The sequence below is a fragment of the Nerophis ophidion genome, linkage group LG16, assembly GCF_033978795.1.
Source record: "Nerophis ophidion isolate RoL-2023_Sa linkage group LG16, RoL_Noph_v1.0, whole genome shotgun sequence".
In the NCBI taxonomy this organism is placed as follows: domain Eukaryota; kingdom Metazoa; phylum Chordata; class Actinopteri; order Syngnathiformes; family Syngnathidae; genus Nerophis; species Nerophis ophidion.
In genome coordinates this window covers 22,671,712-22,699,317 of record NC_084626.1, presented here as the reverse complement: position 1 = coordinate 22,699,317, position 27,606 = coordinate 22,671,712, and the positions used below count along the sequence as shown (strand labels likewise).

General features: G+C 39.2%; 1 protein-coding gene across 2 annotated transcripts; it reads left to right on the top strand.

The window, feature by feature from the left end:
* Window positions 1–672: 672 nt before the first annotated feature.
* ube2r2 (ubiquitin-conjugating enzyme E2R 2) lies at window positions 673–27,606 on the top strand. 2 transcript variants are annotated; one of them, XM_061874710.1, is made up of 6 exons: window positions 673–1,096; window positions 4,803–4,992; window positions 15,164–15,250; window positions 15,408–15,505; window positions 16,701–16,835; window positions 20,750–27,606. In XM_061874710.1, the coding sequence occupies exons 1-6, from the start codon at window positions 1,062–1,064 to the stop codon at window positions 21,033–21,035; spliced, it is 831 nt and encodes a 276-aa protein (XP_061730694.1). In that variant the 5' UTR covers window positions 673–1,061; the 3' UTR covers window positions 21,036–27,606. The 2 variants fall into 2 exon arrangements, with proteins under 2 accessions (XP_061730694.1, XP_061730695.1); XM_061874711.1 differs by having other exon boundaries at window positions 674–1,266.

Here is a 27,606-nt window from a genome sequence, read left to right as displayed (position 1 = left end):
TCATTTTATAACAAATATAGATAAAAATCATAATAATGTGATTAAAAACTTACTTTTAATCACACAGTTATGACTTTTTCTCACATAATTTGATATTTTTTAATCTCGTAATTTCGATTCTTTTTAAATCTCATAATTATGATTATTTTATCTAATAATTTCGACTTTTTATTTAATAATTATGACTTACCAATGGGGTATTTTTAAGCAGTGTAAACGGGCATTCTCTTGCGTTCTCAATAAAAATAAATACATAAAATACAACCATGTTTTAACTACCTGATTACGCAACTGGTATTATTTTCTTCGAAGCATATCTTTTTTTTTTCAGAACTCCGGGTTGGTCAGTCATATACGGACTCATACCTCTAATATTGAGAGAATACGTTCAATCAAAACGCCATTAAATGAAAATAAAAAGCACACGTATGTGATGAACAAACAAATACAAAATGAATACAAACATTCATGCACGATGAATGCGTTGCAATTACTCCCGTTTTTTTTTTTAAGGTGTGCCATTTCATTGTGACATTCAAGCTAACTCACATGTTTGACATTACCAAAGAAAAAAACTTAATAATTGTATTGTTTTACTGTCTCTGGTTGGTAGTTTGGTTCCCTTCCGTGATCTGCATCGAGTGCGCGCACGCAAGGCACGTTCCGGACGTCGATGACGCACCGCAGACACGCGCAATGGTAACCGGAAGCATCGATGAGAGGAAAATAAAAATCGATCATAATCCTTGTTATTCTTGAGGAGGAACTCTTGTCACCTGCTGTCATTTCCACGGCGAAGACTCGCACCTGCTGGCACCTTTACACGAGCGCCTTGTCGGAGGGGGACGGCGGAGAGCAAAAAAAAAAAAAAAAAAAAAAAATTGCCTCGTTTGCCCGAAGTTGCTGGCTAACTGGTTTTAGCTGACGTGTGGAGAAGTTGAGGCTGGCAGGGAGCAGACAGACTAAGACTCAACAAGCCGGGATCAGCAGACAGACCAAGACTCAACAAGCCGGGATCAGCTCAGCGTCTGCCCGAACACAAGCAGCGGCAGCCCGGGGAGATGTCGCGGAGCCCGAGAATGATCCACGGGAGACGGTGACTTCCAGTGAAAGTAGCTCCATGTAGACTGTCAACACACAAAGAATCCCAGCTTCACAACACCAGGAACATCTGTCTTCTGCCACTTTGGCCACAAACACATGCTCTGCCAATGACTTTGTCCTCCACTTTTCACCACTAACCTTTATTACGTTGCAACAATACAGGTACAGGTTTTATTTCGTTTGCATTTTTTGGATTAGGCTCAGTAAAAGGCCAGAGAAGCAAAGCAAAGACCTTGGCAATGTCTGCCTTTGTAGACTTCCTTATATCCTTATTGCTGCGGGATTTCATCTATTTGCTCATTTTATACCGTCGACTTATTTGTTTCATCTGCAGCCAGAAGATGTTTAAAGAGGACACGATGCCTAAACCTAAAATCAGAAGTATTTACTCCGTATTTATTCTAATACAATTTGTCTAAGCGCTATCTGTCCCTGGTAGCGTTCAACACGGGCGACTTACACAGGTCTGTCCGACGCAACAAACGTGTCCGCATCATTCTGGGAAATCTGGGAATTTTTGGAATTTGTCAAGGGAAAGCCTACGATTCCTGAATAGGCGGAACAGTTTGAAGTTGGAACGCTTTGAATCGGGTGGAAATGTGGAAGGTAGAACACACCAAAATCTGGACAAGAATAATAAGAACTACGGCTAAGAAGAGACATTGCTTCTAAATCACCTGTAGCAAACAGGACAGCAGCATTTGCAGGTGGAGACATCTGTGGTAGGCTAAACTAAACACTATCTCACGTCTCCTGCCTTCAACGTAACAAGGACCGACAGCAACATTGCTGTGTCATTTCATTTATTTGCTTATTTTATACTGTCGACGTATTCCTTTTTAATCTGGAGCCAGAAGATGTTTAAAGAGGACACGATGCCTCAACTTAAAATCAGAAGTATTTATTCCCCCTTTGATAAAATTCTAATACAATTTGTCTAAGCGCTATCTGTCCCTAGTAGAGTTTAACCCGGGCGACTTACACAGGGCTGTCCGCACGTAACAAACGTGTCCGCATCATTCCGGGAATTTTTGGAATTTGTCAAGGGAAAGCCCGCGATTCCTGAATAGGCGGAAAAGTTTGAAGTTGGAACGGTTTGAATCGAGTGGAAATGTGGAAGGTAGAACACACTAAAATCTGAAGAATAATAAGACCAAAAATAATAAAATAATAAAATCAGAAGTATTTATTCCGTATTTATTCTAATACAATTTGTCCAAGCGCTATCTGTCCCTAGTAGAGTTTAACCCGGGCGACTTACACAGGGCTGTCCGGACGTAACAAACGTGTCCGCATCATTCAGGGAATTTTTGGAATTTGTCAAGGGAAAGCCCGTGATTCCTGAATAGGCGGAACAGTTTGAAATTGGAACGGTTTGAATCGAGTGGAAATGTGGAAGGTAGAACACGCCAAAATCTGGAGAATAATAAGACTAAGAATAATAAATAGATGAATTTTGGTTTTGAAAACCATATGTGTGAATGCTTTGGAGCATTCACACAATTAGATGATTGTCAATCAAAAAACACTGTAGTCAGCTACTGGTAAAAGTGATCAGTGGATGTTTGGAGAAGTAAAACAGCTTTTAATTTGAACACAGCAGCAAACCTACTGTAGGTAAAGTTCAGGATCACTTTCTAAATTGCTGTATATAAACAAAAACGGTCATTTGCTAGATCTTGCTAGCTGGCGTAAAGGTAAAGATAAGATAGTTGTATCAAAACAAGAAATAGGGCTAAGAAGAGACGTTGCTACTAATTCACCTGTAGCAAACATGACAGCAGCATTTGCAGGTGGAGACATCTGTGGTATGCTAAACTAAACACTATCTCACGTCTCCTGCCTTCAACGTAACAAGGACCGACAGCAACATTGCTGTGTCATTTCATTTATTTGCTTATTTTATACTGTCGACGTATTCCTTTTTAATCTGGAGCCAGAAGATGTTTAAAGAGGACACGATGCCTCAACTTAAAATCAGAAGTATTTATTCCCCCTTTGATAAAATTCTAATACAATTTGTCTAAGCGCTATCTGTCCCTAGTAGAGTTTAACCCGGGCGACTTACACAGGGCTGTCCGCACGTAACAAACGTGTCTGCATCATTCCGGGAATTTTTGGAATTTGTCAAGGGAAAGCCCGCGATTCCTGAATAGGCGGAAAAGTTTGAAGTTGGAACGGTTTGAATCGAGTGGAAATGTGGAAGGTAGAACACACCAAAATCTGAAGAATAATAAGACCAATAATAATAAAATAATAAAATCAGAAGTATTTATTCCGTATTTATTCTAATACAATTTGTCCAAGCGCTATCTGTCCCTAGTAGAGTTTAACCCGGGCGACTTACACAGGGCTGTCCGGACGTAACAAACGTGTCCGCATCATTCAGGGAATTTTTGGAATTTGTCAAGGGAAAGCCCGCGATTCCAAAATAGGCGGAACAGTTTGAAATTGGAACGGTTTGAATCGAGTGGAAATGTGGAAGGTAGAACACGCCAAAATCTGGAGAATAATAAGACTAAGAATAATAAATAGATGAATTTTGGTTTTGAAAACCATATGTGTGAATGCTTTGGAGCATTCACACAATTAGATGATTGTCAATCAAAAAACACTGTAGTCAGCTACTGGTAAAAGTGATCAGTGGATGTTTGGAGAAGTAAAACAGCTTTTAATTTGAACATAGCAGCAAACCCACTGTAGGTAAAGTTCAGGATCACTTTCTAAATTGCTGTATATAAACAAAAACGGTCATTTGCTAGATCTTGCTAGCTGGCGTAAAGGTAAAGATAAGATAGTTGTATCAAAACAAGAAATAGGGCTAAGAAGAGACGTTGCTACTAATTCACCTGTAGCAAACATGACAGCAGCATTTGCAAGTGGAGACATCTGTGGTATGCTAAACTAAACACTATCTCACGTCTCCTGCCTTCAACGTTACAAGGACCGACAGCAACATTGCTGTTTCATTTCATTTATTTGCTTATTTTATACTGTCGATGTATTCGTTTAATCTGGAGCCAGAAGATGTTTAAAGAAGACACGATGCCTAAACTTAAAATCAGAAGTATTTAATCCCTATTGGATTAAATTCTAATACAATTTGTCTAAGCGCTATCTGTCCCTAGTAGAGTTTAACCCGGGCGACTTACATAGGGCTGTCCGCACGTAACAAACGTGTCCGCATCATTCAACTTTATGCGAGATGAGCTTGACTTAATGAATTGGGGAAAAAAACATTCAAATTACCATGGCAAACGCATCCTTCATAAGGTTAGTGTTTTTATTATATTTTTCTCAATATGTATAAGCATATTCTGTGGCTGTCACTATATCAAATAATTTGCATAAAATGTGGGGTCGCTATCGCTATAAGGGTCAGTCTATATCGCTCTGGGGTCCGCAACCCTAATGCCGCCTTCCGGTGGTCCACAGAGGCTGAAAAGGCTTTCATTGACCTCAAACATGACTTGTCCTCTGCCCTGCTGTTGCTGTGCTTGACTATCAGCTGGCCTTTTTCTTGGATGTTTCTGAAAGGGACTTTTTTCAGACACAAAAGGGGGGAGCGCATTAAGTTTAAGAAATACATTCCTGCTCCACTTACTGTTTGACAACATCAACAATAATCATGACATGTATGAGAATTCCAAAAGTGCCATTTCGTCAGTAATGTTTCTTGTCATTTGTTTTGGTGTCAGAAGTGGGATCGACATGGCCCACCAGGCAACCCCTAGTTCCCAGAAGGCCCTGATGATGGAGTTGAAGTCCCTGCAGGAGCAGCCGGTGGAGGGCTTCCGCATAACTCTTGTGCAAGAGTCTGATCTCTACAACTGGGAAGTAGCCATATTTGGGCCCCCAAACACCCTGTATGAAGGAGGCTACTTTAAGGTACGAAATCTTTATGCAAATGCTTTTAAAACTCTATTTTAATTGGGAATGTTTTTGCTAAAGGTCCAGTCTATCCTGAAAAGTTACAATCCACAAGCGAAAAAGGGGGATACCGAAACAGTCATTTGTAAATGTACTCTTCCTGCTCCATGCACAGTGCAGTATTCAGGAAGTCAAACGCACAAGGTGTTCCCTGACAGTTACTGTACATGCACTCATTACAATTTGAGAGATAAGTCACAGCTGCTTGTCTCATGGCGCCTTTGGTAGATAAGGACAAAATGACGTGGAGAGACGTGTAGACGTCACTGATAACTGAGTATTCGGGCTTCATGGAGAAGACTACACTGCTGATACAGAAGAACTTGCTGTTTGCTAATAGCTGAAAAGGAGTTGTTTAATTATTATAATCTCGATGTTAGATAATAGTTGAGGCTCTTAGGGATATTTCTGTTCACTTTTGTCTAAAAGCGCCAAATTTGGCACAGGTGTAGCTCAGGGCATACTTAAATGATTTAACTAGGGTGCCTGCGCCGGTGACCTTAGGGGTTGTCACAGCGGCCAATAAAATAATAGGTTTTGTCTGTAACATTTGAAACAGATGAGCTACAAATGTAAATTTGGTGTCTATTTCATGTGTTTTGACAATTAGAAATGTGTTGAAATGCTCATTTTTATTTTTGGGTGTGTCTAGACGCCTAATTTGACTATTTCCAAGTAGCGTTTTGCTATTCTGAAGACATTGGACGTAACTTGGGCATTGTTATGGGTAAAACCTGGTGCAACATGCATGATTCCTTTCTAATGTGTATATGAAATGTTCACATATCACACAATGAATAGCACTGGTTTGGGGATGACTTGATCGAAGCTTTTTAGGACTTAATAAGGAGGGGACAGCATGATCCTCATCCTTTCTAGCCCTTTTAACACGAGAACTACTACAGTAGCTTCAGCAGCGTTTGTGGTATTTGGGTTAGTGTTAGTGTTGATGCCATTCCTGAACCATCGTTCAATGGATCATCTGCAACATTTATACACGAAAGTATAGCATTCGCAATTTCCAATGAAATCTTTGAGAACCTTTTCTAGCGACAAAAGTCCTTCGCTTTTTGGTGTTTGTAAGGGGTCATCAGACTGTAATGGGCAGAGACAACATAAGTCCCAATTGATGCTGCCGCTGCTACTATTACTATCAGATGATGTGGAGGCCATATTGTTTGATAATAGCATTATTGAAAAATGTATTACATGAAAAAAAAGTTGGGGGGGTGGGGGGGGACACTGACTTTCTCTACTTTTACTAGTGTTACAATGAAATATACCTGTAGCTTTACATTCTATCTGTGTTGAAATATATGTGCAATTCATTTTGGTAGATAATGGCTATGTTGTTAATATGGAAATTAAAGTGGTCTAATAAATAAATGATCATAAATCTGATCATTCTAGTATGTTTCTGATGCTCAAAAACCTAAAATAGTTTGTCAGAAGTTAAGGTACATCTAATTTTTACATGGCCGCCATCTTGGAACAATGCAAATTAGGTGTCCAAACACACCCAATCCTAAAGATGATTTTTCCATCATATTTTTAATCGTCAAAAAACATGAAATAGACAAGTTTGGATTTGTAGCTCATTTGGTTCTAATGTAGAGGCAAAAGCGTGTTCAGGTGGTGGCCATATTGGATCAGCCGCTGTGCCGACCCCAAAGAACAATTTCCCTTGAGGATCATTAAAGTTTGTCTAAGACTAAGTCTAAGTCTAAAGGTCACCAGCACATGCGCCCTAGCCAAATCATTTAAGAATGCCCTAAACTACACCTGTGCCAAGTTTGGCGCTTTTAGACAAAAGTGAACAAAAACACCCTAAAATCTCCCTAAGGGCCCCCACTATAAGATTAAATACAATAAATAAGATGTAACTGTCAAATTGCTACTAGAAGGAAAGTCAATCAATCAATCAATGTTTACTTATATAGCCCCTGGGTATGTTTTGTTGTAGACCACATTAGATTGCTTGTAGCTGAGATAGGCGCCAGCGCCCCCCGCGACCCCGAAAGGGAATAAGCGGTAGAAAATGGATGGATGGATAACTGTCAAATTGCTACTAGAAGGCAAGTCAATCAATCAATCAATGTTTACTTATATAGCCCCTGGGTATATTTTGTTGTAGACCACATTAGATTGCTTTTTTTTTTATTTCACCCTCTTGTTGGATGCGCTTTATCAAGTGTGTTCATGCCAAATAACTAAAGTGACTGACAGGCCACCAGAGTAGTTCTGTGTGCATGTAACTAAGGTATTTGTTTGCTGGAATGTCCCCTGCAGCAAAGACCGAGTGAGGACTTCTGCATAACTACATACAGGATGTAGTGTCTCCACACGGAGGAGTGTGCACTGTTTTTAAGAAAAGCCGTTGGACCAAGATTGTGTTCAAGTTGGGGCAACGCAAATAATGCACAGTTGTTGTTGCTGTTATCTTCTCTCTTTTTGATTATTTCATGTTTAATGGCAGCGATAATTTTGGGAAAAGTGGGCTTCAAAGTTCTTCTGAGAAAAAAACAAAAAACAAACCGGTGTAAATCAAAGACAAACTTGTGAAAGCACAGATCAGGATTGGAGTAAAACCAACAACCACTAAGGCTCATCCTTTGTCTCGCCCAGGGGTTGTCAACCTTTATTATTAAAAGAGACATTTTGTGCCGTCAACCACAACCAAGAAAAATTGTCGGGCGCTGCAAAACATAACTTAAGCTTATAAACTTATAAAGGTTAAAGCTTTATTTTTCATTAAAGTGTCCCAACACAGTGCATGTGTAGGCTAGCAGTGTAACAATACTGTATAAACAATTCATACCACGGTTACAATAATCATGGTATTGTTGAATGTGCTCAAAAAGTACTTGTACACACAACAAAGGTTGTTTTTTTTAAATAATAAACACAACATATTATTTCCCTGACAATATATAAATACTCTTCTTGCTTCTTAAAGTAACAGTAGGGTAGAAAAAACAAATTGCCACTATATTGAAGCTATTGTCCTGTGTGTCTGATTTACGACACTAGAAGACTTAGAATGTTTGTGAGTAAATAGATATGATCAAAGTAGTATCAATCTCACGGAGATACTTTAGCCATTTTGAGATTGAATGAGCAAGCCAGTCACGTAATCCCTGACAATGAGGAGGAACCACAGATCCCTTCTGAATCAACAACAATGCTAATCAAGCAGACTTTCTGAGAACTAATAACAATTACTTTGGGAAAATTATGATAAAGAACCTTATATTTTTGAGCCCAAACACAAAAAGGATGAGAAATAAAATACATTTTAGAAGCAGACTGCTATACAGGTATATGTTGCATAACATTTAAACCATAATTAAAGAAACACTAACTGTAATATTTCACCTCTCGCTGGGATGCTGACCGACAGGACCCTCACATAATCCTGTTTTGATGAAAAATCAATTCCAATTCTAACGAAGGGTTAAAAAAAGTTGCCACAACTAGCGTCTTTTTAGCCATCTCGGGGGTTGTGAAAGTCAACCAGCCTCTCATGGCCACATTTGTGGGAGAAATGAGAGATAATGTAGAATTTACTTTGAGCAAGTTTGTGACGAAGCAGAAGCAGCCGGCGGCTCAGTCTGTGAACCATATAACAGTGTAAAATAGAATTAGCTAACTGCTATCAATGTGCCCCTAAAATAGTTGTGTTGGCGCTTAGAATAACAACATCACTCATATTTGGTTAATTTTCAGGTCACGACATGTAAATGGAGTATTGTTGGCAATTTCAGGATGTTTTATTAGAGGATTTTAAGGGCGTAATCGAGGACCCTCCATCTGTTCACCCAGTTGTTAGCTATTTATTTTCCATTTTGAATGCATATAAAAAGCCAAGCGTATATGTTCTTATCTTACGTAAGAATGTGAACATAAACAGCACATCTCTTTCCAATTTTTGCGAATTTCCAGTATGACTGAACTGTTGGTGTGGTCAGAGTGCAGAGTGACGTCACCCAAATCTACCAAATATTCTAAACGGTCATCTGATTTTTGTGGCATTTTGTGATGTTTAGACGGTATTTTCACATACTTTGCGTATTGAAGATACAATTGGATACGCTTTAGTAATGGATACATCCATCCATCCATCCATCCATTTTCTACCGCTTATTCCCTTTTTTTGGGGTCACGTGGGGCGCTGGCGCCTATCTCAGCTACAATCGGGCGGAAGGCGGGGTACACCCTGGACAAGTCGCCAATAATGGATACAATGAAACACAATTATATAAAGTCAACTTGTTATTCCATTATATTGCTACTTTAACAGCCAAATGATTATTTGTTTAAAGATGTTCATCTTCCGTTTTATTTCGTAAAGGTTTTATTTTATAACATAATATATCAGTATAACCATCCATCCATCTATCCATCTTCTTCCACTTATCCGAGGTCGGGTTGCGGGGGCAGCAGCCTAAGCAGGGAAGCTCAGACTTCCCTCTCCACAGCCACTTCGTCCAGCTCTTCCCGGGGGATCCCGAGGTGTTCCCAGGCCAACCTGGAGGATATCCATCCATCCATTTTCTACCGCTTATTCCCTTTTGGGGTCGCGGGGGGCGCTGGCGCCTATCTCAGCTACAATCGGGCGGAAGGCGGGGTACACCCTGGACAAGTCGCCACCTCAACCTGGAGGATATATATATACATATATATATATTTATTTATTTTATATTGCTACTATAGTACATTTTTAGTTTACTTTATACCTTTGGTTTTCGCCCTCTTTTTGTGCCCTTGTGTGTATTATCCTTTTCACCCTTACCCTTTCCATCATTTGTAACTGAGCTACTGTGTGGAAGAATTTCCCTTGTGGATCAGTAAAGTTTGTCTAAGTCTGTCACCGTCGCCAAATTGAATTGATGTGCAGTTATCAATCACGATTTTACAAAGATTTTAATTTGAAACAGTAGTATTAATCCTCAGGAGTTCATGAGTCATATTGGTAATTGTCACATCCTTAGTGTAGGCTTACTTTGAAATACATTACTACTTTAAAACAAAAAAATGTTGAAGACCTACAGTACAAACCAATATCTCAAACAATAAAAGCTTAATCACTAAAGCAGATAATATACTGAGACCAAAACACAATCAGTGAGGCATAAGCAACACAAAACATTCAGATTAGTGTGCCATATTTATTTGAGTTTTTAAAAACAATAACTTGCTCAAAAGATTTGCGTGTGTGTGTTTAAGTACTTTTAGAGCACATTCAACAATTCTGCCATAACAATGGTCATTTTGGTCATGATAACCTTGATGATAAATTTTCATATCTTTACATCCTTAGTTTGTCAGAATAATTAAGTAATCGGATAAAACACACCCAAATGTGTATATTAGGGAAAATAGTTGCAATAAACAATTATTTTTTTGACTGAAATACTTTTTTCTAATAAATAATTAACATAAGAATTGGACTTGAATCGTGTGCATTAATAAAAAAAACACCCCAAAAACCCGGATGATGGCACCGACACACCACCGCTCTCATGTGCACTCATTTGAAACGGCCGTCGGGAAACTATATTAGGTTCCGGGCACTCCGTGATTTTTGAATTTCATCAGTTTTTAATTTATACACTCATTAAACGATTAATCAAAGCAACATAATATAAATTGAAGCTTTTTTGTAATCCTATCAATCAATTTAATCAATTATTTGCAGCCCTGGTTTGTTTCAGCTTTACATTTTTGCTTGTTTGCTCATTTCTTGCCACATGTTTTTGCTTGCCATTATTGCCTCAAGTTCAATCTGTGGTTTAGAGATGTGACGTTTGCAAGCAAAGTGTTTTTTTACTGGCTCATCTAAGCTTGTTTTAGAAAACCGCGCAGAATAACGTGTCGCATTTCTAGAAGCCCTTGGCGAGGGACTGGGAAGGCGAGCCCTGCTGCACACATTCATGGCCTCACAGCTAAACAACAAGAGCTGCTCACTCAGGCTAAATAAGCCATCGAAACTAACAAACAACTCTTATTATCAATATACATATAGAAACTATTTTCTTAACAAACTCCTTATGTGGTCATACTAGTGTTGTCTCGACACCAATATGTTGGTACCGGTACCAAAATGTATTTCGATACTTTTCTAAGCAAAGAGGACCACAAATAATGTCATTATTGGTTTTATTTGAACAAACAATTTTAGGGTACATGAAACATATGTTTATTATTCTTGTTTAGTCCTTAAATAAAATGTTGAACAAACTAGACAACTTGTCTTTTAGTAGTAAGTAAACAAACAAAGACTCCTAATTAGTCTGCAGTAACATATTGTGTCATTTATACACCTATTATTTTACCAAAAATGTTAAGGACAAGTGGTACAAAATGGATTATTAATCCACTTGTTCATTTACTTTTAATATCTGCTTACTTTCTCATTTTTTGCACATGTTCTATCTACACTTCTGTTCAAATGTAATAATCACTTATTCTTCTCTTCTTTGATACTTGACATTAGTTTTGGATGATACCACAAATGTAGGTATGGATGCGATACCAAGTAGTTACAGGATCGTACATTTGTCTTATTCAAAGTCCTCATGTGTCCAGGGACATATTTCCTGAATTTATAAACATAATATAATTTTTTTAAACGAAAAAAGATTTTGTGATGGTAAAAATATCGATGTAATAATAGTAATATCGACTAGATACACTCTTGTACTTGGTATCATTACAGTGGATGTCAGGTGTAGATCCACCCATGATATTTGTTTACATTGTGATGGTGGTGAGCTATTCTATCCTCCTACGGTGTGTAGTTAAAGTACCACTGATAGTCACACACACACTAAATATGGTGAAATTTCCCTCTGCATTTGACCCATCCCTTTGTTCCACCCCCTGGGAGTCGAGGGGATCAGTGAGCAGCAGCGGTGGCCGCGCTCGGGAATCATTTTGGTGATTTAACCCCCAATTCCAACCCTTGATGCGGAGTGGTATGGCATGTTTAGCTATTCCTCGTCCTGCAGTGGTAATGATACTTGTAAGAAACTTACTTTATTTGTCGCCATGGAGACAAAGATTAGTGATTTAGAAGTAGCTAAAACACTGCTGATTGCAGATGGTTGTTAGCTGCTAACTAGCTAGCCATGTCTTAAAGCAGCTCTTCCTGAAGGTGTTTCAGTGTTATAACTTCACCTTTAGCTTTACTTTTTACACCAAAATGCGTCCATTCTCCCTTTTCTGTCTACACTGTGTCTTCTCGTAAGTACTCTGTGTGTGTGCGCTGCCAAACATGCTCCTCTGCTCGTAAAACCAGCAATGTCACCACGTGACGACGACGCGCTGTCATGTCTGTAAAAAAAAATATGGCGAACCGCTATAGCAGTGGTTCTCAACCTTTTTTCAGTGATGTACCCCCTGTGAACATTTTTTTTAATTCAAGTACCCCCTAATCAGAGCAAAGCATTTTTGGTTGAAAAAAAGAGATACAGAAGTAAAATACAGCACTATGTCATCAGTTTCTGATTTATTAAATCGTATAACAGTGCAAAATATGGCTCATTTGTAGTGGTCTTTCTTCAACTATTTGGGGAAAAAAAAGGGAAAATAACTAAAAACTCGTTGAAAAATAAGCAAGTGATTCAATTCTAAATGCAGATTTCTCCACATAGAAGTAATCATCAACTTAAAGTGCCCTCTTTGGGGATTGTAATAGAGATCCATCTGGATTCATCAACTTACTTCTAAACATTTCTTCACAAAAAAAGACATCTTTAACATCAATATTTATGGAACATGTCCACAAAAAATCTAGCTGTCAACACTGAATATTGCATTGTTGCATTTTTTTTCACACTTTATGAACTTACATTCATATTTTGTAGAAGTATTATTCAATAAATATATTTATAAAGGATTTTTGAATTGTTGCTATTTTTACAATATTTTTTAAAAGTCTCACGTACCTCTTGGCATACCTTCAAGTACCCCCAAGGGTACACGTACCCCCATTTGAGAACCACTGCGCTATACCACCGTCCAACCCTAGGTCCTCCATCCATCCATCCATTTCCTACCGCTTGTCCTTTTCGGGGTCGCTGGAGCCTATCTGAGCTGCATGACCATAACAATTATAAATAAAGTAATACAAAATACACAATATCAGTAGGAGGATTTTGAATATAATTGCTAAATGAGTATCATATCATGGACCTGACACACGGGCTAACAATGTAAGAGATTGTGAGACAGACACAAATATCCCACAGACTCATTTATTAAGGAGCCTTTTGTTCTCTCAACACTTTGCTGATATCTAGTCTTATTATATCTTCTATGCAGTGTACATGAATGTTATCACTGGTAATTGTGACAACTATAGACTTTCAGGCTGAACTTGGCCCACAGCCTCTGGCTTGAATAGGACTGTTGTAGAATTCCCAGGTGCTTAGTGCTTGTTACAACAGGTTTGTGCCAATAGTTCAAAACTTAGTTTATGTGGATCTTGTTGGTACTAAACCCAAGGAATGCTTTGGTTGTGGTGCTATTCATTATAAGATAGGGGCATATCTCCCAATCCATAGCTTGTAATTGTTCCTTGCACCACGTTGTCACACACACCTAGCATCAATTTACTGCACAATATTTTTTTTCAATTGTAATCACACATGAAGCAAATGGCTGAGGTGTCTTAGTCCACTCATCGATAACAGACAAAGATTGGCGATATCTCTTGACAATTTAGCACAAAGACCTGCATCGTAACTAGGAATGCCGATAAATGCTTTAAAATATAATATTGGAAATTATCGGTATCGATTTCAAAATGATTGGTATCTGTTTCAAAAAGTAAAATGTATGACTTTTAAAATTCCGCTGTGTACACGGACGTAGGGAGGAATACAGAGCGCCAATAAAAGGCACTGCCTTTGTGTGCCGGTCCAGTCACATTATATCTACGGCTTTTCACACACACAAGTGAATGCAAGCATACTTGCTCAACAGCCATACAGGTCACACTGAGGGTGGCTGTATAAACAACTTTAACACTGTTACAAATATGCGCCACACTGTCAACCCACACCAAACAAGAATGACAAACACAATTCAGGAGAACATCTGCACCGTAACACAACATAAACACAACAGAACAAAGACCCAGAACCCCTTGCAGCACTAACTCATTCTGGATTTGTGAAGCAGGCTTTGTACTCCAGCAAGTTTTAATTGTGACGAGACCAGGCTTTTCTGTAAAATGATGCCAGAGCAGTCTTATATGTCCTTCCTTCCTGTCTGCTGCTTTCTCCTCAGCTCCTCTGCTCTTCCGCCAGTGTAAATGTGGGTGGATTTTACATTCTTAAATGTTCACTATTGTAGCAATATAATTGTTAAAGTTAGAGATTTCTGTGATTTCTGATAGTTTGTGAGGGCACTTTAGTGGCTTCTGGGCATGTGGCCACAGCAGCGCTTGCAGCACAGTTCAGCTTGTTTTTAAATAGAAAGTTTATCCATCACCCCCTTGTTTTGTTAGTTTGATATATTGTACTGTAGGCTTGTGAATCTTTGGTCACAACGATTTGATTCTGAATCGATTCATAACGATTCAAAATCAATACTTTTTTAATAACATTGGGCGCCAGTTCTATGATTAAGTACATTTCTATATAAAATAAACAGCTCTAAAAAATTATATTCGGTATTACTTAAAAGAAAACTGGTTTTGTTTATAAAATTATACTCAAACATTTAATAAAGTGGCTGGTCAGGACCGATTCTAAAACTATATATATAGATATATAAAATATTAATAATATACATATTTTTAATCAATATTTAATTATTTGGAATTAAAAATAGTTTCAAATAAGAAACGTGATTCATTCTAAAATCAGTTTTTAAACCCTCCAGTACTGTGTAGCACCTTATATTGTGTTCAATGTGTCCAAACTTCAGTCAAATATGGTCTATCTGGAACCCATGATTTCTATTTCTATTGTTTCTGATACTATACCAACTTTCTGATTTACAAGACCCAATAAAGTCCATAAATGAAGGTTCCAGTGTGTCCATAGTGTTATTTTGCACACAATAACAAAGGTGTTGTGGACTCAAGAGGGCTGCACTGACTGCGTGTTCACTCTTCCAGGCTCACATCAAGTTTCCGGTCGACTATCCGTACTCGCCACCTACCTTCCGTTTCATCACCAAGATGTGGCACCCAAACATCTATGAGGTATTTGTCCTTTCTGGTATTCATAAGACTGTTTACTGACCACACTTCCGATGTCTTTAACACCCTTTTAATGACGACATTTGTTGTTTTGCCTCTTTCTCTGTGTGGGCTAAATTGCAACTAGCGGTAACTATAATGCTCCCTCACCCCTTACCAGAACGGTGATGTCTGCATCTCCATCCTGCATCCCCCAGTTGATGATCCTCAGAGCGGTGAGCTGCCCTCTGAAAGATGGAATCCCACACAGAATGTCAGGTAAACATTTCTTACCACTGCACTTTTTGGGTAATTTTGCTTAGAGTTCACAATACTTATGAGAGACAAGAACACATGTTTTTTGCATTCTCGGTTATTATCGTCTATTTCTGACATGAACATGAACAATTAATTGTAAAAAGCTTTTATAATTGTAAAGGACAATGTTTATCAACTGATTGCAATAATTTAAATTTGTTTTAACTATTAAAGGAAGCAAAAATATGACTTATTTTATCTTTGTGAAAACATTGGACACAGTGTGTTGTCCAGCTTATGAGATGCCATGCAAGTGTAAGCCACTGTGACACTATTGTTCTTTTTTTATTATTTCTATAAATGTCTAATGATAATGTCAATGAGGGATTTTTAATCACTGCTATGCTGAAATGATAACTAATATTGATACTGTTGTTGATAATATTCATTTTTGTTTCACTACTTTTGGTTTGTTCTGTGTGGCGTTTGTGTCTCCTCTCAATTGCTGTTTATTGCAGTTCTGAGTGTTGCTGGCTCAGCTTTGCTTTTGGAATTGGATTGCATTGTTATGGTATTGCTGTTTATTGTTTTGTTGCATTGATAAAAAAAAAAAAGATTAAAAAAAAAAAAAGAGAATCGATTCTGAATCGCGTGAACGTGAGAATCGCGATTCAAATTCGAATCTATTTTTTCCCCACATCCTTACTAGTGTGTGTGTGTGTGTGTGTGTGCGTGTGTGTGTATAAAACGCTGATGGAGGGCTTTGAAGGCAACATAAGGGAACCCTATTAGCCGCATCTCGCAATAGTTTTTTTAATCTTAAAAAAACAGATGTTTTTGTCCCTCATAATGATTGTGAATGACAAACCAAATTCCCCCAAGAAAGGGCAGTTCCTCTTTAAGTCAAGGTGCTGCAAGGATGGCAGTGGTCAGACTGCTGTGTGCTGCAGAAATACAACTGGAAACGTCCCGTGCCACTCATGCCAATTAAGAAGAAATACAAATGACTCATTCTGGCTCAAAAGGCGTTCTAGTCCAGCACACTTCTTAAATACCAACTTTGGCAGTCCTACTTCAAATCTGCTTTTTAGCAGGAATGCTCAAAATGCCCGTTTGTGTTGTTGCACTGCCTTTGAGGGTCATGGAGGACTTCTTCATTGCCAAAGTCTTAACTGTGGATGGCGTGCTCATGTTGGCGTCTTTTTCTTTTCAATAGGACAATTCTGCTGAGTGTCATCTCTCTCCTCAACGAACCAAACACCTTTTCACCTGCCAATGTGGACGCCTCTGTCATGTTCCGCAGATGGAGGGACAGCAAAGGCAAAGACAAAGAGTATGCTGAGATCATCAGGTAATACTGTCTGCATACAGTACTATTTATTGTTGGCTGTTTTTTATACAGATATGAACTGATCTTAAGTAGTTGGAGTTAGCTTTCCTCATCCCAAAAACGTGCATGTTCGCTTTAGTGAGCAACGGACTCTCGTCGCCAATATTTGGCATTTTGACGTATGTTGGCCTTTTTTTTCTTCTTTAACTACAACTGAACTACATCAGCAGATCCAGTTTATACACATTCAGTAAAGTTGGACACACCTTCTCCTCATTCAATGTGTGTTCTTTATTTCCATGACTATTTACATTGTAGATTGTCACATCAAAACTATGAATGAACACATGTGGAGTTATGTACTTCACAAAAGAAGGTGAACTAACTGAAAACACGTTTTATATTCTACTTTCTTCAAAATAGCCACCCTTTCGTCTTATTACTGCTTTGCACACTCTTGGCATTCTCTCCATGAGCTTCAAAAGGTAGTCACCTGAAATGGTTTCCACTTCCCAGGTGTGCTTGAAGCTCATGAAGAGAATGCCAAGAGTGTGCAAAGGGTGGCTATTTTGAAAAAACTAGAATATAATAATCCATCCATCCATCTATTTTCTACCACTTGTCCTGTTATGTTTTCAGTTATTTCCCCTTTTTTTGTGAAGTACATAACTCCACATGTGTTCATTGCTAGTTTTGATGTGACAATCTACAATGTCATGGAAATAAAGATGAATGAGGAGTAGATGTGTCCAAACTTTTGGCCTGTACTGTATATTGACTTCTTTTTATCAGTATCTGCCTTTTTTGTCTTCTTCAACTACAACTGAAGTACGTCACAGATCCAGTGTATGCACATGATATGTAGTGTTTAAGAAATTAAATTAAACTAGTGTTCAAGCACCAGCTGGTTTGCCCTGCGTGAGAAAAGTTGCCTTTTTCCCCACTGTAGTGCTCACATGGCCACGCCCCCTCCCTTTCCCTTCTTCTTGCAGTGTTGGTCACTTGTACTCTTATCGCTCTTCTGCTTGGCTTTCAAAACTTACTTCTTTTTTTTGCGAGAAATCCAGTTTTTGTCCTTCTTTCACAGCGTCTTACCAGTTCCGTTTGGTTTGTTTTCGCTCCTCATAGTGAGGTCTCATTAAAAAAAAGTGCAGTTTCAAGTGTTGCACAGCTGTGTCATCAACACTCACAAGTATAACATTACTTTTTTAAAGTAATCATTTCTTATTTCAAGCATGAATCAAAAAAATGACTTTGACACAATTGTGTCTCATATTAAAACAAATGACAGCCGAGTGGTCTGTTGGACGGTTTTATTTTCAATGAAACCGTAGAAAATAGGTACTCATATAGTAGTACACTTGTTCTTAGTGAGAATATAGTTATTTGAAGGTATTTTTGGGTTCATTATGGTTAACTAATTTGACTTGTTTTGGAAAGTCTTGACAAGCCAAATGTTTTTGTTCTGTTGGCAGATCATTTTGCGCATTTCAAATAAAATACCCCTCATTTTTGTATATTTTTTTTCTTGTTTTTGAACGCTGACTTTTTGCAGTGTGATGTATGATAATATATATGATTCATAATAGTTCATTATTATTACAGATAACTACTTTCTGACATACAAACCCCGTTTCCATATGAGTTTGGAAATTGTGTTAGATGTAAATATAAACGGAATAAAATGATTTGCAAATCCTTTTCAAGCCATATTCAGTTGAATATGCTACAAAGACAACATATTTGATGTTCAAACTCATAAACTTAATTATTTTTGCAAATAATAATAACTTGGAATTTCATGGCTGCAACACCTGCCAAAGTAGTTGGGAAAGGGCATGTTCATCACTGTGTTACATCACCTTTTCTTTTAACAACACTCAATAAACGTTTGGGAACTGAGGAATCTAATTGTTGAATTTCTGAAAGTGGAATTCTTTCCCATTCTTGTTTTATGTAGCGCTTCCGTCCTTCAACAGTCCGGGGTCTCCGCTGTCATATTTTACGCTTCATAATGCACCACACATCTTCCATGGGAGACAGGTCTGGACTGCAGGCGGGTCAGGAATGTACCTGCACTCTTTTACTACGAAGCCACGCTGTTGTAACACGTGCTGAATGTGGTTTGGCATTGTCTTGCTGAAATAAGCAGGGGCGTCCATGAAAAAGACAGCGCTTGGATGATAGAACATGTTCCAAAACCTGTATGTACCTTTCAGCATTAATGGTGCCTTCACAGATGTGTAAGTTACCCATGCCTTGGGCACTAATGCACCCCCATACCATCACACATGCTGGCTTTTCAACATTGCGTCGATAACAGTCTGGATGGTTTGCTTCCCCTTTTGTCCGAAAGACACGATTTTGAATATTTCCAAAAACAATTTGAAATGTGGACTCGTCAGGCCACAGAACACTTTTCCACTTTGCATCAGTCCATCTTAGATGATCTCGGGCCCAGAGAAGCCGGCGGCGTTTCTGGATGTTGTTGATAAATGGCTTTCGCTTTGCATAGTAGAGCTTTAACTTCCACTTACAGATTTAGGGACAAACTGTATTTAGTCACAGTGGTTTTCTGAAGTTTTCCTGAGCCCATGTGGTGATATCCTTTAGAGATTGATGTTGGTTTTTGATACAGGTGCCGTAGATGTTGAAATCCCTAAATTTCTTGCAATGTCACTTTGAGAAAGGTTGTTCTTAAACTGTTTGACTATTTGCTCACACAGTTGTGGACAAAGGGGTGTACCTCGCCCCATCCTTTCTTGTGAAAGACTGAGCATTTTTTGGGAAGCTGTTTTTATACCCAATCATGGCACCCACCTGTTCCCAATTAGCCTGCACACCTGTGGGATGTTCCAAATAAGTGTTTGATGAGCATTCCTCAACTTTATCAGTATTTATTGCCACCTTTCCCAACTTCTTTGTCACGTGTTGCTGACATCAAATTCTAAAGTTAATGATTATTTGCAAAAAAAATAAAAAATATGTTGTCTTTGTAGCATATTCAACTGAATATGGCTTGAAAAGGATTTGCAAATCATTGTATTCTGTTTATATTTACATCTAACACAATTTCCCAACTCATATGGAAACAGGGTTTGTAAATTGGTACAAATGTAACTATCATCACATTATTATTTCCGAAGTGGAGCAGATATTTGAGTATTTGTATTTGATTAGATGTTACATTATTAGATAATATTGAATAAAAATGTAGGCAGTTGCAAGCAGTACACGTATTTTCTTCTGTCAAAACGGAAAGTATGGATACATTTAGTTGGAATAGATGAAGTGACACATATTAAGTCCAGGGTTGGTGTGGCAAGCCTACATTGGTCCCCAGGCTTGAGTTTAACACCTGTTTTCTTATTCATCTACTTGCTCTTTTCATGTTTGCAACTACACTTTTTTATTGTGTGGCTAGTTTAGCTTTTATTATACCGGCTCTGTGTGCGTAGTTTCATCCTCCAGTGATAACACAACTTAGGATATTAAGAAATGCAATTTGTGTACCGCAGTGGAGGTGGTTTATTATTCATTTAGAGGAGCGGCTCCACACTGTGTATGGAGACACATAGTGAGCTGCTAGCTTGGGGCGGCATAGCTCGGTTGGTAGGGTGACCATGCCAGCAACTTGAGGGTTCCAGGTTCAATCCCCACTTCCGCCATCCTAGTCACTGCCGTTGTGTCCTTGGGCAAGACACTTGACCCACCTGCCCCCAGTGCCACCCACACTGCTTTAAATGGAACTTACATATTGAGCCAATGGGTCACTAGAGAAAAAGCGCTATATAAATATAACTCACTTAAAAATCTAAATATAACTTATTAGTTTGTCACTTAAAAAAAAAAAAAGTGTCAGTCTGGCCTTGTGACGCTCAGGTGTGAGCATGTTTGGGAACAGGACCCAACTTGACCTTTTGATCGGTCCGCAGGAAACAGGTGACGTCCACGGCGGCGGACGCCGAACGGGACGGCGTGAAAGTGCCGACCACATTGGCCGAGTACTGCGTCCAGACCAGGGTGCCGTCCCAGGACAGCAGCTCGGACCTGCTCTACGACGACCTTTACGACGACGACATGGAGGAGGACGAGGACGAGGACGAGGAGAGCGACATGGAGTCCATAGGCGAGGCCGGAGGAGCCAGCACGGCGGAGGACGGCGAGACGTCCACCAGATGTTACGACAACCAGGACGACTCCGGCAACGAAGACTCGTGATGTTCTGGATATTTACTCTTTGCCAACTCCCCTAAGCCCTGCCCACTCTCCGGCGTGCGTGTGTGCGTGCGTGTGTGTATGTGTGTCCAGTCGGGTCAAAAGTCTACTGCCAAAAAAAAAAAACCCCAACCCTTTTCATCATTTATTAAACAAATAAGTCCAATAATGTTTCTCACTAAAAGTTTCCACCATTTGCCTTAAATTCAAGCCTGCGCTCCACAAACAGAAAAGATGGCAGCAGCCCAGGAGTCTGTTTGCTTTTCTGGGAAATATTCTCTTCATCAACACTCAGATTATTACTCAATTGCCAAAACATTTTCTGCAACACTAAACAAATCATCTTAGTTTTTACGGCAAAAATATGGCAACTCTATTGCCAGAATTGAGTGTTTTTTAAAGCCTAGCAAACAATAGCAACCAGCTAAGTTCTCATCATTTTACCAAACATTTACTGTTTCTTAGAGCAGTTTCTGGAAAATTAAAAAACTACCAGCGCTTTTTAAGGACTACCGTTCAATCTGCAACAGGTGTTTCTACCAGGCATAGAAAAACTGGCAATACAGATGGCAGAATTTCAGCCCCCCAAAAATGGCGTTTTTTTTCCATCTACAATATTATGCTGTGAATTTTACAGGACAAAACTGATAACAAATGTTGCAGTAAAATAGAGTTTTTACATAACATTACCTTCAGAATTACCTTCAGAAATCTCCAGTCAATTGCCAGAATGTTTCTGCAAAATTCCATTGTTTTTTTTTACAGCGTTTTATTGAAATGGAAAAAAACATCACATTTTTTCCGGTAAAATTCTGTCACTGAGCTGGCAGTTCTATGCTATAAAATATATGGTTGTTGTATTATTGGAAGGTTCGACTATTTTTTAATGATGAAATTCTGGCCATTTTTTTAATCATAAAAAAAACATTTTTTTTGCTGTAAAAACCACAATACAATGTAAAAAAACCAAAAAAAATTAGTACCATTTATTTCATTTACAGTAATATATTGGGGGAAAAAACTCACTGAATTTTACAGTAAAAAAACTGGCATCTTAGTCGGCAGAATATATCCGTAAAATTCAGTGTTTTACATAACATTGCTGTCAATTGAAAAGTGAATTAGTGAAGTGAATTATATTTATATAGCGCTTTTTCTCTAGTGACTCAAAGCGTTTTACATAGTGAAACCCAATATCTAAGTTACATTTAAAGCAGTGTGGGTGGCACTGGGAGCAGGTGGGTAAAGTGTCTTGCCCAAGGACACAACGGCAGTGACTAGGTTGGCAGAAGCGGGAATCGAACCTGCAACCCTCAAGTTGCTGGCACGGCCACTTTACCAACCGAGCTAAAAAACAATAACACTGGTTTATATTTACGATATGAAAAATCTCCAGCTCAATTGCCAGAATTTTTCTGTAAAATTACATTGTTTTTAAAGCATTTTAATTTTAAGTGGAAAAAATACCCAAAACATTTTTTACGCTATTTTTGGGCCAGTTTTATAAAGTAAAATACACGGTTGTGTGTACAGTGTGTTACTGTAAATGGAAGGTACAAGTGTATTTTTAAGATACAATTCTAATAACTAAGCTGACTTTTTTTTTTACATAAAAAAACAATGATACAATTTATTCCATTTCCAGTAATATACTGTAAAAAAAACACCTGAAATGACACAATAATCTGGCAGTTCAGTTGCTAGAATGTTACCGTAAAATATATTGTCATTTTTAGTGGACAATTGGATGCTTCACTTCCTTTGAAATCATAAATCAGAAATTAAAAACAAATGTTTTGACTGTATGATAATATATTTTCTATTCATCAATTTTTTACCGCTTGTCCCTTACCATTATTGTTTACATTTTTTTAATTATGCAATTCCATGCAGATCACAATTGTTTTTCTGCCTAAAAGGAAATAACATTTATTAAGAAAATTACTTTCAGGCACGTGAGCACCCTTTGAGAAAAAACCCTGAATTTCCCCCCGTCAGCACCAACTTGCTGCAAGATAAGCCAGAAATAACATTTAGAAAACCAAGACTACATTTCCTGCAATTGTGTGCATTTCTACATTATATTTCACAATCAGATTTATTCTCATTCACCAACCTTTTTGTCTTTTCGACACTTACAAGTTCCATGTAATGTATCATTTTTAATTATTTTAGTAGATCATTTGCTAACATTATTATTATTGAAAAAGTCGTGTCAAATGCTCCAACTTGCATGCAAAGAACTCAGAAAACATTTCCCATTTTGCAACTCTATCCTGTAGCCACGCCCCCTCAACTAATATACTGTATTTCCTTGAATTGCCGACCGGGCGCTAATTATTTTAAAACCTCTTCTCACTCCTGCGCTTACCAAAGGCATGAGGTAAAAGTAAGCATGCGCTAATTATTGTAAAACCTCTTCTCACTCCGGCACTTACCAAAGGCATGCAGTAAAAATTTGAGTGTGATGTAAGCTTGGACCTTAAATCCTACTGAATAGCTCTTAATCTTCTTGCCTTTATGCAATTTCAAATTACCGGTATTGAAATCAGCCTCCTCCATTTTGAAAATGATGACAGGGGAAGTGTCACTCGTGACGTCACCAGTTTGACCCGGCAGTAATACTAAGCATGCGCTAATTATTTTGCGAAGCGAGTTTGACCCGACAGTAATTCAAGGCAGGTGCATACTATATACCCGGCGGCAATTCAAGGAAATACGGTACTTCCTGTGTTGTGACTTCTGTTTACATCCGTCACGTCCAAAATGTACTCCGCACATGATTGTGAACTAGCGGTGTTGGGATTGTAATCGTCCAAATATGATTAGCAGCAACGTTAACGTTGTAGCTGGGAGAACCAACGCGGGCAACAACAAGTAAGCTAACAAATGGTTAGCTAACTAACGACAACAAGAAAGCTAGCTAGATGGTTGGCTAGCTAGATGGTTAGCTAACTAGCGACAACAAGTAAGTTAGCTAACTTGTGACAACAAGTAAGCTAGCTAACTATCGACAACAAATAAGGTAGCTAACTAGCGACAATTAAGCTAGCTGCATGGTTAGCTAACTAGCGACAACATGTAAGCTAGCTAACTAGCCACAAGTAAACTAGCTAGATTGTTAGCTAACTAGCGACAAGTAAGCTAGCTAGATGGTTAGCTAACTAGCGACAATAAGAAAGCTAGCTAGCTAGGTAGCTAACTAGCGACAACAAGTAAGCTAGCAAACTAGCGAGCTTGTTTCCCATCATCTCCCAGCCCTGCAACTAAGTGCGGCGTTTAGGCAAAAGGATTTTTTTCCAGAACGTATTTAAAAAAAACATTTCGACAAAAAACAGGGAAGTGATATCTTGAGGCGAAATGAATGTTGAAAAAGATTTGCCATGCCTGTGCTTCACTCCCGGCTTGTGTGGGCCCCGTAGGGATTAGGTTTGACACCTGTGCAATACACCTTTGATTGGCGCTATCAGACTGATACCATGTGCACCACCCTGGATGGATGTGTGAACACTTTGGATCGGTACCAAGTTCCAAGTCCCCAAGTCATGCCTTAGCATTTGATAAATGATGAAAAGACTTGGTTGTCTTCAGTGTGTCTGCTTCTACGTCTTCAAACGCCATCTCCCCCTCTCACCTTTTGTAAGCCCCGCCCCCAACTGCCGGCGTGGATTTTTGTGTCACCGAAGGATGACCGACGGTCTCGTCCGTTTCAACAAAACTTGTGTCAGCACAAACGTTCCAGCGGTCCCGAGTTGAAGACCCCCACACCTCTCTCTCTCTTCAAGCTCAGGGCCTCTAAAGACTTCTGCCGAGAGAGGAGGGAAGGAACCCACACAAACTGATCGCCGCCTCTTTTCTGCCGAGAGAGGAGGGAAGGAACCCACACAAAGTGATCGCCACCTCTTTTCTGCCGAGAGAGGAGGGAAGGAACCCACACAAACTGATCGCCGCCTCTTTTCTGCCGAGAGAGGAGGGAAGGAACCCACAAAAACTGATCGCCGCCTCTTTTCTCACTTTTATGTCACTGGTGTGTGTGTGGTTTTTTTCAGAGGGCAAAAAGTGGCTTGAAAGTATTCGATCCCACCACCGGAATGTTTACAGTTCTGTTGCTCCACAAGAATCCTGGCACAGTACCGGGCTGATACCACATCCAGTCCACCAAGGGTCGCCTGTGTTGTGAGTGAGGTGACATGGACAAGACAGGACAGGACAGGACAGGACAGGACAGGTTCAGGGTTTCAGTGCAGAGACTTCCATGGCCCCCATAGACTTTGTTCGCTTGTTTGCGTTGTGAGGACAATTTAAGTACCCGTAGTCTTCTAAGACTGTGATCTGTTTTGTTCGGTTGTTTGGATTGTGAGGACAATTTAAGTACCGATATTCTTCTAAGACTGATTTGTTTTGTTTGGTTGTTTGGATTGTGAGGACATTTCAAGTACAGTTAGTCTTCTGAGGCTGTGATTGGTTTTGTTTGGTTGTTTGGATTGCGAGGACATTTCAAGTAATGGTAGTTTTCTAAGGCTGTGTTTGGGTTTGTTCGGTTGTTTGGATTGCGAGGACATTTCAAGTACAGTTAGTCTTCTGAGGCTGGGATTGGGTTTTTTCGGTTGTTTGGATTGTGAGGACATTTTAAGTACCGGTAGGCTTTTGAGGTTTTGATTGTGGTTGTTTGGATTGTGAGGACATGTCAAGTCTCTTAAGGCTGTGATTGGGTCTGTTCAGTTGTTTGCATTGCGAGAACATTTCAACTATCGGTAGTCTTCTGAGGCTGTGATTGGGTTTGTTCGGTTGTTTGGATTGTGAGGAAATTTTAAGTACAGTTAGTCTTCTGAGGCTGTGATCGGGTTTGTGCGGTTGTTTGGATTGTGAGGACATTTAAAGTCTTCCAAGGCTGTGTTTGGGTTTGTTCGGTTTGCATTGTGAGGACATTTCAAGTATCGGTAGTCTTCTGAGGCTGTGATTGGGTTTGTTTGGTTGTTTGGATTGTGAAGACATTTTAAGTACAGGCAGTCCTCCAAGGCTGTGATCGGGTTTGTTCGGTTGTTTGCTTTGCGAGGACATTTCAAGTAATGGTAGTCTTCTAAGGCTGTGTTTGGGTTTGTTCGGTTGTTTGGATTGTGAGGACATTTCAAGTACCGGCAGTCCTCTAAGGCAGAGATTAGGTTTGTTCAGTTTGCATAATGAGGACATTTTAAGTACCAGTAGTCCTCTGAGGCTGTGATTGGGTTTGTTCAGTTGTTTGGATTGTGAGGACATTTCAAGTACCGGCAGTCCTCTAAGGCAGAGATTAGGTTTGTTCAGTTTGCATAATGAGGACATTTTAAGTACCAGTAGTCCTCTGAGGCTGTGATTGGGTATGTTCGGTTGTTTGGATTGTGAGGACATTTCAAGTCTTCTGAGGCTGTGATTGGGTTTGTTTGGATTGTGAGGACATTTGAAGTACCAGTAGTTTTTTGAGGCTGTGATTGGGTTTGTTCAGTTGTTTGGATTGTGAGGACATTTCAAGTACCGGCAGTCCTCTAAGGCAGAGATTAGGTTTGTTCAGTTTGCATAATGAGGACATTTTAAGTACCAGTAGTCCTCTGAGGCTGTGATTGGGTATGTTCGGTTGTTTGGATTGTGAGGACATTTCAAGTCTTCTGAGGCTGTGATTGGGTTTGTTTGGATTGTGAGGACATTTGAAGTACCAGTAGTTTTTTGAGGCTGTGATTGGGTTTGTTCAGTTGTTTGGATTGTGAGGACATTTGAAGTACCAGTAGTTTTTTGAGGCTTTGATTGGGTTTGTTCGGTTGTTTGGATTGTGAGGACATTTGAAGTAGTGGTGGTCTTCTAAAGCTGTGATGGAGTCACCCGGCAGGCCAAGGAAGTCAAAGTACACCTGAATTGTTTCATTTGAAAGCGGAGCAACAAGCTGGATCAACTCTTGACATGTTTTCATTTGAATTATGAAACAAAAGATTTGTCCTTTATGTTGGGAACTGACTGAGACAGAATCAAAGCGGACTATGACGCCCAGTTGTGGGACTGGACTTGGTCTGGACTTTTTGCTGAAAAGACATTTGAATGTGGATCTGTCCCATCATCACTTGCCTACTTGGCCAGAAAGACGACTAGGAGGATGAGACAAGGCTACAGAGTCCATGTCCTTCCAGTGACTTGAGGCAATAGTTCTTGACACTTGCCAGGAAAAAAGTAAACATCCTCTCCATTTGACAGAAATGTGTTTGATGGATCCATCATGGCTGTCCTCCTCCTCCAGTCAGACATGCACTTGTCTCTTGTCTTCCAAGGGATGAAGACAACTAATTGTTGGCTTTCTTTATGCTGAGTGGGACATTTCATTCATTGTCTCCAGGAAGTCACACCTTGGATGCTGGACCTCCTTTCTCCACATTATTGTTTTGTGAACTCCACACACACACAAAATGACCGTTTCATTACATTTTTGTTTTGTTTTTTGCAAGACAGATTTGAGTGAAGTCTGGAAAAGGTGTTGTTGTCAGGAAGGAGGAGGAGAGGAGCAGTGGGCGTGCTCACCTTTGGAACTCATCAATAAAGCTGGATGCTAATGAAA

Bases quoted from the DNA above. Each gene is read 5' to 3' on its own strand.
- ube2r2 (XM_061874710.1), top strand. From the start codon at position 1,062: ATGTCGCGGAGCCCGAGAATGATCCACGGGAGACG. The intron at 15,251-15,407 runs GTATTTGTCCTT...ACCCCTTACCAG, and splicing joins GGCACCCAAACATCTATGAG to AACGGTGATGTCTGCATCTC. The intron at 16,836-20,749 runs GTAATACTGTCT...ATCGGTCCGCAG, and splicing joins GAGTATGCTGAGATCATCAG to GAAACAGGTGACGTCCACGG.